Below are 17,078 nucleotides of genomic sequence, written 5' to 3' on the forward strand. Positions count from 1 at the left end.
CATAGAGACAGTAATTGCTATGGCAACAGGTCACCTTGAGTAGCTTATTGTTGGCGAAGTTTGCCTCAGTCAAGTACTGCTGGAAAATTTAAGACGTGCCATGAATGCCACACTGCAAGGTTCACCAAACCTGACAGAAACCTTGTCAAAAGTTTCCAAGTTTAACAGTAGATTTGAATTAAAGGAATAACATCATTGCCACTTGATGCAGTGTATTTGTGTCAGTCACCAGCTGACATGTGACCCAAACACCAGAAGGATATTCCTAAAGGATGCTGCAGCAGATGACGACTGACCTCCATATGACAAGATCAGAGAACGAGGCTTTGATCTGCGACCAGATCATCTTCTTCATGCTGCCTTTTCCTTTCCTTTCTACCTCATCTTTTTCCATCCTCTGTTTCCACAAGTTCTACATTGTGAAAAATATGCTCTCTTGTCGAGAATTAGCTGAGAATGTCGATACCCCTCTTACATCTGCGTGCTAAATAAGAGGCTACAGCCAGCAGCTGGTTAGCTTAGCTTAGCATAAAGACTAGACATAAGGGGAAACAGTTAGCCTGGTTCTGTCCAAATGAAACAAAATTCAGTTACCAGTAACTCTAAAGATCACTAAGTTATATTTGTTTGTTTAATCAGAAAATAGGAGAACACTACACCCATTCAAGAAAAAAATCCCTCACACACCCGCCCATAAATCTACAATTTCCCAAAATGTTGAACGATTAAGATATGATTGACTTCTAAAAACAGGCATGGACAGAAACAAAAAGACTCTACAAAGAAGAGGCGCACATGCATGTTCATCCAAAAAGGCTCTTTAATTGGTCTAAGTGATTAATTACAGGGAGAGTGAGCCAGGTAATATAGATACTAGAATAGCTTTCAATTACCTCATTTAATTTTGATCATTTAACAGTTAGAGGGGATGGGAAAAGAGGGATGATAAGGGAATATAAAAGAGTGGAAAAGAGAAAGTGATGAAAATCTTAATATAGGCCAACTGATAGAGTTAATACAGTAATAACAAATATTCCAGTAAATCAGCAACAGCTTTACAAAAAGAAAAACTGAGAATGTGTGATTAGAGTGTGATTAGAAAAATTCAAGAGTGACTATAAATTCCTATCATATGTAGAATACATAAATATGACACTAATCAGCCTCAAATAACACATTTTCTCTATACTGACATAATATTTAGATGCAGAATTGATCTATTGTGAGGCCCTGTGTGATGTTGTGCTGTGCTGCAGCCTCATACTGAGGCCCAGTGAGGAACAAGAATCCATGGTTTAAGACACCTAGTGCTGGTCAGTGCTGTCCCAAAACTTTAATCATTTTGCAGATTGTGTTCATATGGACTGCTTTCACAAAGTCTCCGCTTCCGCTGACTCATCACTAAATGAACACTTGAAAGGTTTAGCTCCAAAACATTATACGTCTTTAAAGAAGTTACCTGAAATTCATTAACAGAGGTCTCAAAATGATTATTTCATTCTAGAAAACTGCTGCTCTTCTTTGTCTGGAGTCAAAATGTTTTAATATTGAATGTGTTATTTTGGAATTAAACTCTTCACGTGTACGTCGCAGCTGTCCTCACAAATCTTGCTACAGTGGCTGCTTGTTTTTGGTGGCTGTATTTAAAGATACAATCCCTTATTCCTCCCAGCTGTAAACAGTTCATCTACTTGACGACACCCAAGACTGAATCCCAACCATCCACAATAGAATATACACAACACACACACAGCATGAAAACTCTGGTTATAGTTTAACCATGCGCCAACACCGTGGACTGTTGTAAATCTTAGTGCACATTAAAGCACAGAAAACACACAAGCGCTGTCATACGAAAGTAGCAAGTGGGTAAAACCTGCCAACAGCTTTTCCACAGCTTTCTTGAGGATAAATTGGTAACAGTGCAGTCTTCTTATCTTACTGTAGTGTACATCAAAAAAGTCCCAAACATCTGTAAAATGTGCAGACCCAAACTTCTATTCTTTACCACATAAAGTCACATAGGAAATCCACAATTACTTCAAGTCACAACTTCCTCCTCCTACATTAATACAACCACTACTCCCTCTCCACAGGCTTGTCCTCTATTGCTCTACAGTATCCATTTTATGTGGTCCCTTTTGGCTCCCATCAGACCTCAGACTCCAGACTGGATACCCGTCGCCAGGGGCGAAGTACACAGGGGCTCCCCACAGGCTGGCCCCCCGCTCCCTGACCAGACTTGGCCTCTGATCCAGTCTGGGATCCCTGATAGATCCCATAGGCCCCATACACACTGTCCTGGTACAGCAGAGCCCGTTGGCTTCCACATCTCCCACCACCACAAGCTAGCAGCTGGCACATGGGGCTGGGGCTTGGGTGGCTGCTGGAGGTCTGACTGTGTTGCTGCAGGTCTAGGGGACCGTGGTAAAGGGGCAGTCCCGGGTACGAGTTCAGGTAGTGGGTGTACTGTCTGCTGAGCAAGCTGGTGGCTCTCCGTACCATCCCCCGCCCTAACCCACTCCCATGTCGCACTGCTTCTCCATAGGTGGGGAGGTGGGCGGAGTGGGAGTAGCGCAGCCTCGGGCCCTTACGCCCATTGGGCCTCCTCTGATCCTCCCTTATGTGGAGGTAGGCCTGGTTCCGTGGGAGGCACAGGTTGTTTCGAAGGTGGGCAGGGTTGTAGGCCTTTGCAGGTGTGTTTGGTGTTAGAATGCATGGGAACAGGTCTGGCAGGGTGGAAGGTGATTGGCTGGACAGGGATGACTGGGATTCGTCGAGCTGGCGCATCTGCTCGCTGCCCCAAGTCGCTTTAAGGAAAGAGGGGCGGCGATGCCTGCGTCTCCCTCTCAGCACGAGGTCCTCAGGGGGCCAGGAGCTGTAGTTTTCTACCCGAGGACATATCACCTCACCTGAGTAGATGTTGTCAATGCTGGGGGCAGAGATGTGGTTGTCTTGGAGGTGATTGGCTTTGAGCTCACTCAGACAGACAGGACCTTTGTCATTCTTTTCCTGGTCCCTGTGTTTTCTCCTCTCTACATCCCCATCCTCACATTGGAAACTCTTGGACCTTCTTTTCCGTCGGGAGAAGCCTGCTTGGATGTGTTGGTTTTGAGGCGAGGAGACCGGATGAGAGGTGTAGATGTCAGGTAGTTGGAGATCATTGTAGGGTATGAAAGGTGAGTGATGATGAGTGTCTACATAGAGTCTCCCAGTGGTCTGGTAGTGGTGCGGGTGTTGATGAGGGAGCGGCTCACCAACGGCCAGATGGGGACTGCTGAGGCTGGACACAGGAAGTGGCCGGTCATACAGACATGAAGTAGAGTGAGTCGGAAGCGTATAGCGCAGTGGCGTGGGCCTGGTCACACCCCTCTGCTGTTTCAAAGAGGTAACAGCAGTCAGAGGTGGGCTGAGGGAGCGTTGGGGAAGGGGGCAGTGATTCTCGGTAACATAAGCAAATCCTCCCGGTACAGCCTCTGTGGCGACTTGTGGAATACGAACAGGTAAGCTGCCGCCATGTCGACTCAACTGCTCTATGGTCTTGGTGGCGTTGTCCAGAGAGGTCTCAACATTAGCAGTGGAGACCAGGTCTTTGGCAGTGCGAAGCATCTTCAGCATGTTTGCTTGAGCGTAGTTGGACGTCAGGTCAGGTTTGGCCAAACCAGATGAACGCCCATGATCCTCCACTCCATTGAAACAACTATAAATACCCTGAGAGATAAAAGAGAATGATAAAGAATGAAAAAGATAAAGAATGAATGAATGAGAGAGGAATAAAGGAGACAGGAGAATAAAAGAAGAATATAAATCACCCAATCATTTGTAATTAAATCAATAGTTAGCCACAAACTGTTTAACCTTGAATCAACCTCGTGGTCCTAAGGGGACAATTTCACAGACGAGAATTCATTTGTGCATCTCAAAGTGACGATCCACCTCCTAACTAATAAAAACCCCACTGGCAGTGAAATAAAAAAAACTGATTTCATTAATATCTCATTTTATCACTGAGGCAAGACTTAGTCACAAATTCATTATGCATTCTCCCGGGACTCAAAGAAAAACAGTTTAAGCTGAGAGGATTGCCCCAATAAATGCACAGGGACACACATGCCTAAAGTCCCCTGCAGAACAAACTGTCTCTAACTGCATGGACAAACAGAACCAAATCCCATGACTGCTCTCTACAGTTGGCTGAGAGATCCTGAAAAAGCTAAATTTAATTTGGCCCTTGGGGCCGCCCCATACGGATTAATGATCAGATAGTCATTTAGCCGTTAATCTGATAAAACCCGGATCCAGGCACAGTGGTGTAATTACACGGCCGAGGAGCATAGAGGCTGGAGTCCATGGACATTTCTCTGGCTGTATCTTTAGCCGGAGCTTTTTTGCCTCAATAACCACATTCCCAAACAACAGCATCAACAAACTGGGTACTGATTTAGGCTAATTGCAAATGAACATTAAGCAATCAAAGTTAAATGCTGCGTAAACATCAGAATTAGTGCTGCTTTTCTTTCCTTTCATGCCTCCTCTCTCCCTTCCCCTCTCATTCTTAATAAGAATGCAGTGCCATTTTTGCTGATATTATAACAAGGGACTCTAATGATACCACGTAATTACATGCAAATACACACCCATTTGCTCTAATTTATCATCACATAAAAACTACTTCATGTAAAACAGTATATTACACTGAAAAAGCAACCAGCCAACCACTTAGAGTCAAAACAATCTACCAGCCAATCTTTCAATCACTCAACCAAGCTGTTACTCAGCTAATCCAATTACAGCAAGCCAATCTGTCACTTAACTAAATAGTCAATTCAGTGAAGTATTTTCTCAACCCCACTTCCATAAACCAAGCAACCAGCAAATGACCCAATGACCCAACCAAGGATCCACAAACAACAAGCTATCCAGCTTTCCAAAAAAAAAAAAAATCAACCTACTAACCCTACTGATGGCCAACAGGAAGTCAAGTTTGTGAGACTTGTGGAGGGAGTGTCGTAGTTTCCAGTAAAGCAGGTGTTCCCAGGCAAAGACCAGCAGGCTGAGGCCCATGGCTACTAGCAGCATGTAGAAAACGCCCGCCATGTTATCAATGTCCAGCTTGCTACTCATCACTTCGTTCTTCTCATTCTGGCAGATGCCCGACAACCACACCGTCTCCAAACGCTGAGTGTCTCCTGGAGAGACAAAGGTTTATGTTAGGAAAAGGGTAAGAAAAGCCTTAAAAAATTAAAATAGATGCTTCGTGTTAGCCAAAAAATTAAAAGCCAATTTAATGGATGTAGTGCTACAGTTCACTGACCAATCACACAACCAACACTTCAGTTATACGACAGTTTTGAACTGTCTGATGACAGAAATGCTTGAGAGTCATAAACATTGGAATCCTTCTCTTCACTAACTTACCACGATGTGAACAGGCCATTAGTCTGTACTTCATCTGTGATGCACATGATCTGGTGGATTGGATCAGGGGACTGACTTGGCTAGTCAAGACTCTTTGGCCTGAAAACCTCCCTGATTTCCTTGTTTGTATGTTTAGCATCTTTACTCCTGCTCCATTTTCCTAAAACTGAGTGACTGTGTACAAATTGTGTACACGTCCTACACTGTAAATACTGTCAAACTAAAGCTGAAATTCAGCACTTATACCTCTCCAACCCCAAAGACCCATTCATTTTAGAGTTTCTAAGTAGACCCATTATTTATATATATATATATATATATATATATGTACACACACACACACACACATACACATATAAAAAAAAATAATGTTATAGTTATTTTATTTTAAATCCAATAAGACACTGAGCCAATCAAATGAAAAACATATCACCCTTCTTATCACTGCAGTACATATGCATACAACAACTTGTCTTCTTTATGCTTTTGCAGTGTAAATGCATTCCACCATGACAACAAAACAAATTTTGAATGAGAAGAATTTACAGCACTTAAACGCATCTCCATTAGCTATCATTACTACATAAGCTACTCCTCCAGGCCTCTGAACAGGTGGCCACCTCTTGAGTTGTGCTCTACCCAGCGGCCTCTAGGGAGCATGGCCCATTTTATCACTCAGTTACCTTATGTTGACCACAAACACACTATCTATTACATCATCACGAGTGAGTACGAGTGAGTGTGTGTGGAGGGGGGCTCTTAAGCTCTCAGAGGAGTGAGGATATTAACTCCACACCGGCAGTCATCATGGTGAGAGTGTGTGTGTGTGTGTGTGTGTGTGTGTAATAGAGATAATCATATCCCTAACACTCCCTGCTGTTCTGCAGGATATTAACTCTTCCCTGTAAGCCCACTTCCCTGCTAATACAGCACACACTGAACTGGACTGATGCCAGTTGCATGGTTTACATACAGTGTGCCAGAGAGACAGAAATAGCCACAAGCAAATAAAACAGAGGAAAGTGATCAGTGTGTGTGCAGGTATGGGTTATGTATTATATGATGTAAGGTGTGGATGAATTCCCACCGTCTCCGAGGAACTGCAGCAGCGCCAGGTCAATATGCCGTTTCCAGCGGGAGTCCTTCTGCAGTGCAATGCCATATCCTGTGGTGGCAAACACTTTCCCGCTACCGATGGTCACCAGCTTGCAGCCCTCATCCTTCCCGGCCATGTAGTTCAAAACAGCAGCATCGTAGATGAAGGCATCCAGCTTCCTATATACAAATAGATTCATACATTACTCTTTGTCTGAAATGTTTAGCTCTTGCAAAGTTCTTGCATACATTCTGCATACAAGGTTGTATTTATGGCTATATGTTTCTCTCTTAAAGGATCCTACAGCATCACTGGTTTTACATGTGCATGTTTTAGCCCATTAAATACAAATGGTGATATCTATCGCTGTAGAGCACTTTTAAAAGCATTTTAAAAGAGATTTTTTTCCTATTGTACAGGCCATTGCCTTCAGTTCATTTGAGACGCAGCTTGCTAAGATATCCATGATGACAATATTGATACATTGATGTTTTGCAAGTAATTTTTGCCATGCAAACTATCCTAATTTAGACTGTTAGCATGCTAACATTACAGCTAAGGCTGATGGGGAAAGTCATTTGTTTATTTCTACTTGATGTTTTGAGATGGTGACCATGGACGTCTTCACCAAACTTTGTCATGATCAATCTGAGATATTTTAGTCTGGACCTACTGACTGACATCAGCATCCTGACATTAAGCACATCGCTTGCATGGCTAAAATTACAGGTGAAAAAATGATCAAAAAGCATGTTTCAGGTCTCTGAAATTGAATTTTCATTCCACACTGGCATAAGAAAATCAATCGATCAATCAAAATATAAAATGTACAATGTACAATTTGTAGTTAATGGGCTCAAAATGTGCAAAATCACTTCAAGTGTTCTGAGCTTATTCTTTGTAAAGACAAATGTTTGACAGCACTTTTCTATACAAATTAAGCTGCACTAGACAGGATTTTTCATCTAAAAATACACCCATCACATCTGCCTAATTCACAAATAGGTGCTACAACACAAAGAGCATCAAATATCTGCTGTATCACCCAAATTACTGAGGTGTCTTATGTCTTCACTCTCAGGAGGATCTGTTAAATATAAACTCTTATCTAATGGTGTCACAAAGTAAAAATGTCAGTAAAATTGTACCCGGTTTTGAGGCTTTCTAGAGCTTCTTCCACCCCCTTCTGGTTGTATTTCATCATGTGTGTGTGCATGTCGGGGTAGTTGCTGCGGATGTTCCTTTCTGTGCTCCCGTTTGGGACCGTCCCGAAGCGGAAAGGAGGGTAATGCTCATGTGGTTTCTGGAACTGTAGGGAGAGAGGGGATGAGAGGAAAGGGAAAAGGGGGAGAAGATATGACAGATGAGGAGAGGGACACAAGAGAAGAGAGGGAAGTAAGAGAAGAAGAGTTTGGTGAGGAGAAGGAGGGAAAGAGAGAAGGGAGCAAGGAGAAAATGAAAGGAGAGGAGAGAGACTGAAAGGAGTGAGAGGGCAATGGGGGAGGAAGAGGAGCCGGCAGAAAGAGAAGAAAAGAATAAAGTAGATGGGAGGTGATGAGCACAGAAGAAAAAAGGAAGAGGTGAAAGAGATGAAGGAAGGAGAAAAGAGGGAAAACGAAGAAGGGCAAAAGAGGGAGGGAAGAAATTTTAAAAGGAGAGAGAAAAGAAGAATGAAGTTATGAGAGGGATAAGAAGGAGGAAGAGGAGGGAGAAAGAGGAGTGAGGAGAGACAGAAGGGGAGAAGAAATAAAAGGATAGTAATGGAAAAGGATGGCAGGAAGAAAGGGGGATAAAGGTGGATGAGACCAAAAGAAAGGAAAAAGGAGAGGAGAAGGTGTAAGGCGAGGCAAGGAGTGAATGGCAAGAAGAGATGAGGTGAAAAGAAAAGTGAAAGAGAAGAATAAAGGAGAAAGGAAAGGAAAGGAAACGAAGGGGGAAAAAAGCAGGTGTAGGGAAGCAGTAAAACAAAGGAGAAGAGAAAAGATTAGAGGCAAAGAAAGGGAAAAAGATGAGAGGAATGGAAAGAAAAGGAGAAAAGAAGAGAGGAGTAAGTAAAAGGAAATGATCAAGAAAAAGAAGAGGAAAAATATTTGGGAAAAGAGGAGAAAACAGGGACCAGAATGATGAAATGGGGTCGAAAGGAGTAAAGAGGATGAAGGACTACTCAGTTAAATGAAATCCATTTTAGAGTCGTTCCATTTTTTTCCAAGAGTGACTTCATCAGCAGCCAGACTCAACTCTGCATAAATGGACAGGGTACCTTTCCACTCACCTCTGTTTGATTAAATGTGATATTAGTCAACACACATCTGTTTGAATCATTTCACTGCCCACAGATGATCCTAATCCAGTTCAATCTGCACCCGATCGAAGTTCACATTTCACGAGCTGATGTATTAATGCAGGACGAAGCAGAAATGCATCTGTTAGAGCTCAATTAGACTGTAAACAGGAAAGATCTATTCATCTTGGTTACGGCATTGACCTTTTGAGCCGAGCGCAAATGAATGGGCCAATCAAAATGTGAGCATGTGAGTGGGTGTATGTATGTGTGTTAACATAATCACTCTTCAGCTGCAACTGCAGTGTTTTCAGTTCAGATGCTACACGTTTTTTTTCCCCTACATAATCAGCTGTTCGAACAAAAGCCCACATAACTGAGAGAAGATTAGAAATTAACGGATAAGTTCTCATATTTTCAGGTCTATCTCAATACAGTACACACATGCCTGTATGTACATTGAAAGCATTGTTAGTCGCTGTAACTGTACATCTTATATATACTAACATCAAAGAAATTCCTTTAAAAGTTTAATGTAAGCATTGGGCAACAAAATCCATATGATTGTGCACAAAAAGTGCAGTTGGAGCTAATACGAGGGTGCAGCAGTCTGACTTATGCAACAGAACAGCAAGAAAACACAGAAGAATTTAATTCAACAAAGACTGTAACTTTAGAATAACAGTATTTTCTCAGCACAGTGACTCTAAGGCCCGGCCTTCTTGAACAAACTCCAGAACTCTCCATAAGTCATTCATTAAGCAAGTAGTTACTTACAAAATTGCATCCAGATACAACTTTCTGAAATAAATCAGAATCAGATAAACACCCCTCAGTCCAAACTATCAGACCTTTATACCCAGTTAGATGGCCAGCGACCTTTATCACACCCAACTCCCCCAATCAGCTCACCAATATAAAAACCCTCTGGCCATGAGAAATACATTGAAGTAATTCCAACAGTTACTGGCACTAGATTTGTTACAGCTGTTAAATTACATTATAAACTGGTAACTGAGTGTATAAGCAAGCAGTATGTATTATATATTAATCATGTGTACCATGTGTTTTTTACTTTGCCCTTTGGTGGACATTTTTCTGTATCTGAAATACTTGCCAAATGTGGATTAATCGTATTAATGGATGAATTTAGTCCCAGCAAATACATATTTTAGTCCAGTTTGAGTAATGCTGTTTTGAGAAAGTAGCTGTTTTTAAATGGCACTACATATTTGTGAACCATTTTTAAGGATGTACGTCTTCAGAAGATACGAATGAGCTTGAGATAAAAGTTCTCTCCAGGTCCACTTGGTTCTTCGTAACTGAGACTCAACCTGGGACCCAAGTTGGGCTGGGTTCACATTATAGGTATCAGGTGCTTTCCCGTTGTATTTCTGAGGGTCTTTGGCCTGGGGGTCAGTGGATTTAATCTAAGCTATCAGTTCTGATCATATAGTTCATAATAATCATCACAGGAGAAAAAGCAAGTTTTGAATGTGACAAAGAGTGTGAACTGTAAAGTTCAGGAAAAATTACGTAACAGTTTATTTTACAGGTTCATCATTTCTGAATAATAACAATTTCCTAATCATTTCCAACAGGTTTCCTGTAAAGTGCCATGCAATTTGGTACTAATTATAGCACAAATAGTGGTAAATTGGCACTCCTCCAGTTTATTAAAGCCTCTTAATTGCTAGAATTTATTTAGAGTGCACAATAATCAACACTGACATTTATGCCTTGATGCACCTGTAGTACCAACACAAAAATGTGAAATTTGTCTACTTTGTTTACAGTTGAACATACAGTATATGAATGATATTAATAATTACATTTTGATTGATAAATTAATCATGAATGGATATTCACTTTGGTTTAAATGGAGCTTCTCTTCCAAAGAAATTCCTATTTTCCCCATAATTTGTACCACTTAATACAATTCTATTCATACAGCTCCAATGCAATTTCCAAAATGAGATGTTTCGACCGGGATTGCTCATTAATTGGCGGCAAATTATGTTGGCTTTGGGTCTGTTTGGGTCAGCCGGCTTGTAAAACAGGTCTGATTATCCTCAGGTTTATTTAAATCAGGTTCTGGCTATCCTCAGGCCGTTACACATCCAGTCTCCGGTTTGAAAAATGTAATTTATGCTCGTCAGGTTTGAGTAGGTTTTCCACAGTTCTGTTTTGGATCAAGACATAGATAAGGTAGGGTTGGAAAGTATTGAGAGACGGATTAACATTTATTGGCAATAGGAAAAATATAGAATAACTCTTTCCTTATCCTTTTAACCTGCATGATGTGAACCCCACCAGCCTACGGCCTAAACCCACCTAATCCTTCTGCCGGGTAGGATCTCAGATTTAAGGAGCAGCTGAGGTTGTATTGTGCAGCTTAATTTATATTGGTCCTTTATGCTGTGGGACATAATGCATCTGCATAAAGTTAATATTGTCAGTTTCAACCATAGATCACTTTGGTGGCTCTGCTGATCTTTGCCGGGGCGTTGCTTTCGCCATCAGGGAAGAATGAAATGCTTCCTTGTAAAGCTTCTCTGAGGCCCTGTGTCCAGGCTGTGTGTGTGTGTGTGTGTGTGTGTGTGTGTGTGTGTGTGTGTGTGTGTGTGTGTGTGTGTGGTAGAGAAAGTGCATAGATGCTGTTTTCTTCTGTGGCTTGAAGGTTTTAAATCGTTTGACATTTGGCGATCTTGTTTTAACAGTGTGAGAGAGACGAGAGATGGAGACGGCACAGGGGGAATATTGATGGACAGACTAAAATACTGACAGGACAAGTCAAGACTCAGACACCATCTGTATTGACAGAAGGCAGTAATTGATTAGTCATTCATGCCCCTGGGCTCCCCACTGATAGGAAAAGGACAGAAACGTTCACGACAAAGTCAGTTACTTGATTTCATCTTGAAGGCTTTCTGCGAGTCTTTTGTCTCTCTTCCGTTCATGGTTTATTAGTCGATGCAGAGTGATGAACAGAGAGAGAAGGAGATGATGTGGCATGAGCTGAAACACACAGACGTGGTTTGCTCCATATCTCACGGCTCCATAAAAACAGCCTGCTTTCTGTGTGTCTGAGTGGACTTTTAATGACTGTCCCTCATAATCACTCCGAGGTTATTATCGAAAGTGAAACTGTGTTTTTTCAGTCTCTTACCTTCTTGTCGGAGAGCCCAGACACTGTGTCGATATATTGTTCCTGGATCATGAAGGCAGCCAGGTTGGCAGTGTAAGAGGCCAGGAAGATGACAGCAAAGAAGGCCCAGACCAGGACCATGATCTTACTGGTTGTTCCTTTAGGGTTTTCGATGGGGACCGAGTTGTTGAAGACAATGCCCCACAACAGCCACACTGACTTCCCGATAGTGAACGTCGGACCACCAGGAGCTGAGCAAACAGAGGGAGGAGAGAGTAAGACAAGTTATATCCATGTCACAGTTTCCTGTATAAAACATGGAGACACCTTTAGCCCAAAGTGGCGAAATCAGTGGTTTTGTTTTAGGATTAGGTCACCTGAATACCAAGAATCATGTCCAAAAAGATAGTGGCGTACCCAAGGAGTATGTTGTAAGATACACTCAAGAAACAAAAATAGCTTCGAAGAAATAAGGGTTTAAAATTCTTCATAAATATTAGGAAAACATTTTAGTGGTCTCACGGTATCTAGACATGCAGATAGTTTTTTATCTGCTCTGGTTTTTGGGATCACCAAAAAATAAGCCTCCATCCCAACAGAAAAACAGTTAATGGAAGTTTGTTTCTGATGCTCAGAACATTAAAACATTACATTTAAACATATTTTCCAAAAATCAATACATTGATACATTGCTGTGAACAGTTTCTGTTTGTAATTCCTCTCAAGGTCAACACGTATGCCGCTATTGGCAGGAAAAGAGATGTCAGAGTTATGTCTTGTCGAGTTTGTTAAGGTTAGTTCATGTATTATGTATTTCCTGTTTTATTGTGGTGTTCAGCTTCTCCCTCTTGTTTCAGGCCCCTTGACTTCCTGCCCTTGTGTGTTTCCCGCTGCTGTGATTGTCTGCCCCGCCCTGATTGTTTCCACCTGTGCTCCCTTCCCTGGTGTATATATTGTCTGCCTCTTCTCTTGTCCTGTGCCAGATCGTCTTGTACCCTTGTGTCGAGTGTTCCAGCATCCTAGTCAGTGTTCGTATCTTGTTGAGAGTCTGGTCAGGTTTGTGTTTGTCTGTAAGTATTTTTGGGTTGTGTCTGCTTTTGGTGCCTTGTCTTTGTTGATTGTGTTCTACAATAAACTGCACCTTTTTGCCATCTGTTTGCCTCGCGTTGAGTTTTTGAGTCAGTTTTCTTGTGTGTGCTTCTGGTCGTAACACAGAGTTTCTGTGGTTAAGGTTTGGTTGGGTTTAGGCCAACTTAGTTAGCTTAGTTCAGGTAAAGGGAAGATCACTGTCATGGTTTTAAAGAGCCAGTGTTGACTGTCAGTAAGAAACTAGAAGGAAACGGCTGTCTCCCTGTAAAAGTCAAATGTTTTGCTGAACTATCCATCCTCATGACCTTTTTTCCTGTGCAGATTTTGTGGCTCTAAAACAATACTCTTGTAAATTATCTCCTCCTTTGCTCCTGATAAACAGGAGTCCTCATTTCTACAGCTACTAGTGGTGTTTTCAATCAAATGTGAACATATGCTGCAACTCCTGACACAGATGTTTGATTACATTGTTTTTAACACACATTTGTTTCTACAGGTTCTCATCAAGGAAAATATGTCTACTGCTCACTGCGTAAGTACTCGTGAACCGTCACATGCCCCTCTGCAAACTTCCAAACAGAACAATTTCACAGCCTCAACCCGTCTCCATCGCTCTCTGCCACCGTTGCTTATGTGCAGCAACGGAGGGTGCCACCGCCATCAATCACACTTCGATTAGCACAGCGACGAATGCTAATTAAAACAGGAAAATGACCTTTCGGACCTGGAGACGAGGCACGCTCTGTCAGCGCTGCATTCTGGGATTGATTAGCCCTCTCCCCAAAATCCTGTTGAGGAACTCTTAATGTTGCAGAACGTGCAGACAGGGCTGGATTTAGCGGCATGCAGCCTGGCTTACTGTGAAGTGCTTTGTAAGATGCAAATTAAGTACATTTCATGGATCTTTTTTTATTTCACAGCTTCTGGCTATTTTATGGCTATTTTTTGATGAAGTAAATAGAACAAAATTTATCCTTATTATATCCCACTCAGAAATCAGCAGACTTGCAAAATATGTGAGACTAACAAAATATGATTGGAATCTGTGGGACAAATATGGACTCTCTCTCCTGCTTACCTCTCCTGTGGTGATGCTACTGTGGTGATCATTCACTCCCCTATCACTGTACTCAGGGGGAATAAACCCTACCAGTGGGGAAAAAAAAAAAAAAAAAGGTGTAAAACTCACATTTGGCGCTGACCAGACTGCGGTTGTAGCCGACTGGACTGAAGTATTCGAACACAAAAACTGTCACCGCCACCACGGTGAGGCACATCACGAACATCATGACCCACACTGCTGGGCTATAGGGCTCTGAAGGAGGAGAAGTGAAGGAACAAACATAGAGGATTAAAGTAAGTCTCTTTTGTACTTCCTGCTTTTTAAACCACAGCCTGTGATGGAGTCACCATATGTGGTAGAAGGATAGCAGGAAGGCCTGACTGAGAAGAAAATGAGAATACAGAAATACACTGTTCAGGATTTTGTGCTGAATTTTGTTGTTTGGGGTTTGGAAAAGGGATTTAGGTGTGTGTGCAGTACGTAAGGGGATTTAGTTGTAGGCTACAGTTATCGGCGGGATAAAAGCTTAATGAGAAGTTTCCTGAAGCGTCTGCAGAGACAGAACTTGTTTAAGTAGGCCATCTTAGGAGAAAGTGATGAGAAACAAGGTGGTGGCAACATGGCTGACACCTACTGTACATCAAACTGCAGGATAATGGATGTTATGACCGGTTTGAACCAGCACAATCAAATCGAAATGGATGTAGAAGGAGGAGTTATTTTTCTTACCAAGAAAGGCAGATGGGGAAACTGTCCCGTTGCTGCGAGCTACCATGACGCTGATGCCTGTCTCAACAAACGGCACAGAGAAGTCGATGATTTCGGAACGCTCCTCATTGATAGTGAGAGAGCCGATGGCCATGTCAGCTCGTCTATACACAACCTGAGAGAGGAGAGTAAGTCAGACAATAAAGTAAAGCACGGTAGAAGCACAGTAGGGCATTGACAGTGGTCAGCAGTGTAAAAACATGATGTTCTGCATTTGTGTCAAACCATTTTTGGTTACTATATGTAAAATAGACCTGAATGGGTGTATTTTATCACAACAAAACCTGCTTCCCAGCGTCCCAAAGGACAGGCAACCAAGATCCTCTTTGCTGAAAAGAGAGCCATTTCTGAATTTCATGAGCAGTCCTTTTTGAACATGTAGGCCACAATGCAGCAAACACTTTGTGCTCCAAGTAAGACATGACTCTAATAAAGGCTGTCTGCAGAGATATATATGACAAAAATACTTGTCTCATCATCTGAACATCCAGAGAGAGAGAATGCTACATCTCAGGGGTGCTCATATCCACGCTTGCTTTTCTGAAAAGCAGGAATTTTGTTTTTATAAATGTAACACACACACACACACACACACACACACATACATATGCAGATACATACCCTGAGCAAAATGCCTGCAGGCACAGAAACATAAGCAAGAAGGTTCTCCAGAGGAACACCTGTTCAGGGTGTTTTACTTTCAAATGCAGCTGTGTTTGATGTGACTTGTGTGGTAGAAAGGTGTGTATTAGCTCCATATGTATATGCATGGCCTCACACCACTGACCTAGATAAAACCCATCAAAGAAAGTCTCTCGGCCATGCAATGCTCGTGTCACTTAAAGCACTATGCATCATTACTGCCATCCACTGCTATGAATCCTTCTGTACAGCTTTGGGGTTTTTACACCACCCGTCTAAATGGACGTTAGTGCTGCTCAATGTGTATTCAACCATTTGCTAACATGTTTACCAAAACAACTTCATAAAGTGATATGTCGGTGTTGTGTTTACAGTTTGCTGCACTGCCCAAGAGATCCACAAAAGTCTATTAATTAACGCAGCTTTAAATAATTTCTTACTTTTGTTGTGTGACTTTGTACTTCATGACTTCATGTTGCTAAATTTGTGTCTGCAGTAGGTATATATCTAAAGTTATTTCATTTCCCGTTTTCTATAACTAATCTGGTTAAATAAACTTACATATATAAAGAACAGTTACTGTTTATTGTATGCAGTGTTCTTAAAACTATGGGTCAGCTTCCACTGCTGTTTTTGGTGATATCTAGCATGCTACACACACATAACTTACCTTTAACGTAATTAGGGCATGCCATAGCCCAAAGCTGCATTTATTTTAGTTAGATGTGTGGATGAGCATTTTAAAACACCTTGTTCATTCAGGGAATTATCCTTCTTTAAATAACTCAGCCCTTACTCTCACCTCCCCAATCATGCCGTTCCAAGTCCCACGAACCAGCTTGCCATGTTTTCCGTTGGTGACCAGGTAGAGGTCATAGGAGAACTTGATCGTGCGGGACAACTTCTTCAGGATGTCTATGCAGAAGCCCTTACAACACAGTTTGGTGTAGGACTCCGAGTGGCCGATAATACTGTAACAGAAAACAGCATCAAACATCTGGTAAATCCAGTTTTGTTTTTTATATCTTGTGATCAAAAACACTCTCTGGTAACTGGGACTGTAGTTATCTCTAGACTTTTTTCTAGACTAAAGCTGTTTGTTTTCATGGGCTCTCACGGCGCGAGCATCATCTACGGTAGCAAAGTGAAGGGCAGGCGATGGCTGGTTCATTAGCTAAAATCAATGTCTGTTAACAGGATGTCTTTCAAGACGGAGACAGACGGAGGAGATGCTTAGAAATTTCAAACACACACACACACACACACACACACACACACACACACACATACACACACACAATTGCAGTGTGACAGAGCCCACAGTGGATGGTTGAGTGACTGTGATGGCCTCTAATCAAAGGCCATTACGGTGTATAGCATGTGAGGGACACCCACTTCCTCTCTGTGGCCTTGCTACTTAATGGGGTGTAGAAGAAGAGCACAGAGGGACAGGAAAAGGTGAAAAAAGAGGGAAAAATAATAGAATAAAAAATAACAGAGAGCCACATAGAAGCAACAGAGGACAATGAAAGTTAAAAGCAGACAAATTGAAGTCAACAAACTTCCTAAAAAA

At 42.0% G+C, this 17,078-nt stretch overlaps 1 protein-coding gene across 1 annotated transcript in view; it reads right to left on the reverse strand.

Moving 5' to 3' along the window:
* Nucleotides 1-2,151: 2,151 nt before the first annotated feature.
* Nucleotides 2,152-17,078, reverse strand: part of LOC139219783 (glutamate receptor ionotropic, NMDA 2C-like) — a 40,233-nt gene continuing 25,306 nt past the window's right edge. Inside the window, exons 8-15 of the mRNA XM_070851742.1 lie at nt 16,308-16,476; nt 14,825-14,978; nt 14,222-14,347; nt 11,965-12,194; nt 7,663-7,823; nt 6,506-6,693; nt 4,957-5,189; nt 2,152-3,711 (exon numbers count right to left, since the gene is read on the reverse strand). Of these exons, the coding sequence (XP_070707843.1) occupies nt 2,152-3,711; nt 4,957-5,189; nt 6,506-6,693; nt 7,663-7,823; nt 11,965-12,194; nt 14,222-14,347; nt 14,825-14,978; nt 16,308-16,476 (2,821 nt within the window). The remainder of the gene's footprint in view (nt 3,712-4,956; nt 5,190-6,505; nt 6,694-7,662; nt 7,824-11,964; nt 12,195-14,221; nt 14,348-14,824; nt 14,979-16,307; nt 16,477-17,078) is intronic.

The sequence above is a fragment of the Pempheris klunzingeri genome, chromosome 20 (genome assembly GCF_042242105.1).
Source record: "Pempheris klunzingeri isolate RE-2024b chromosome 20, fPemKlu1.hap1, whole genome shotgun sequence".
In the NCBI taxonomy this organism is placed as follows: Eukaryota; Metazoa; Chordata; class Actinopteri; order Acropomatiformes; family Pempheridae; genus Pempheris; species Pempheris klunzingeri.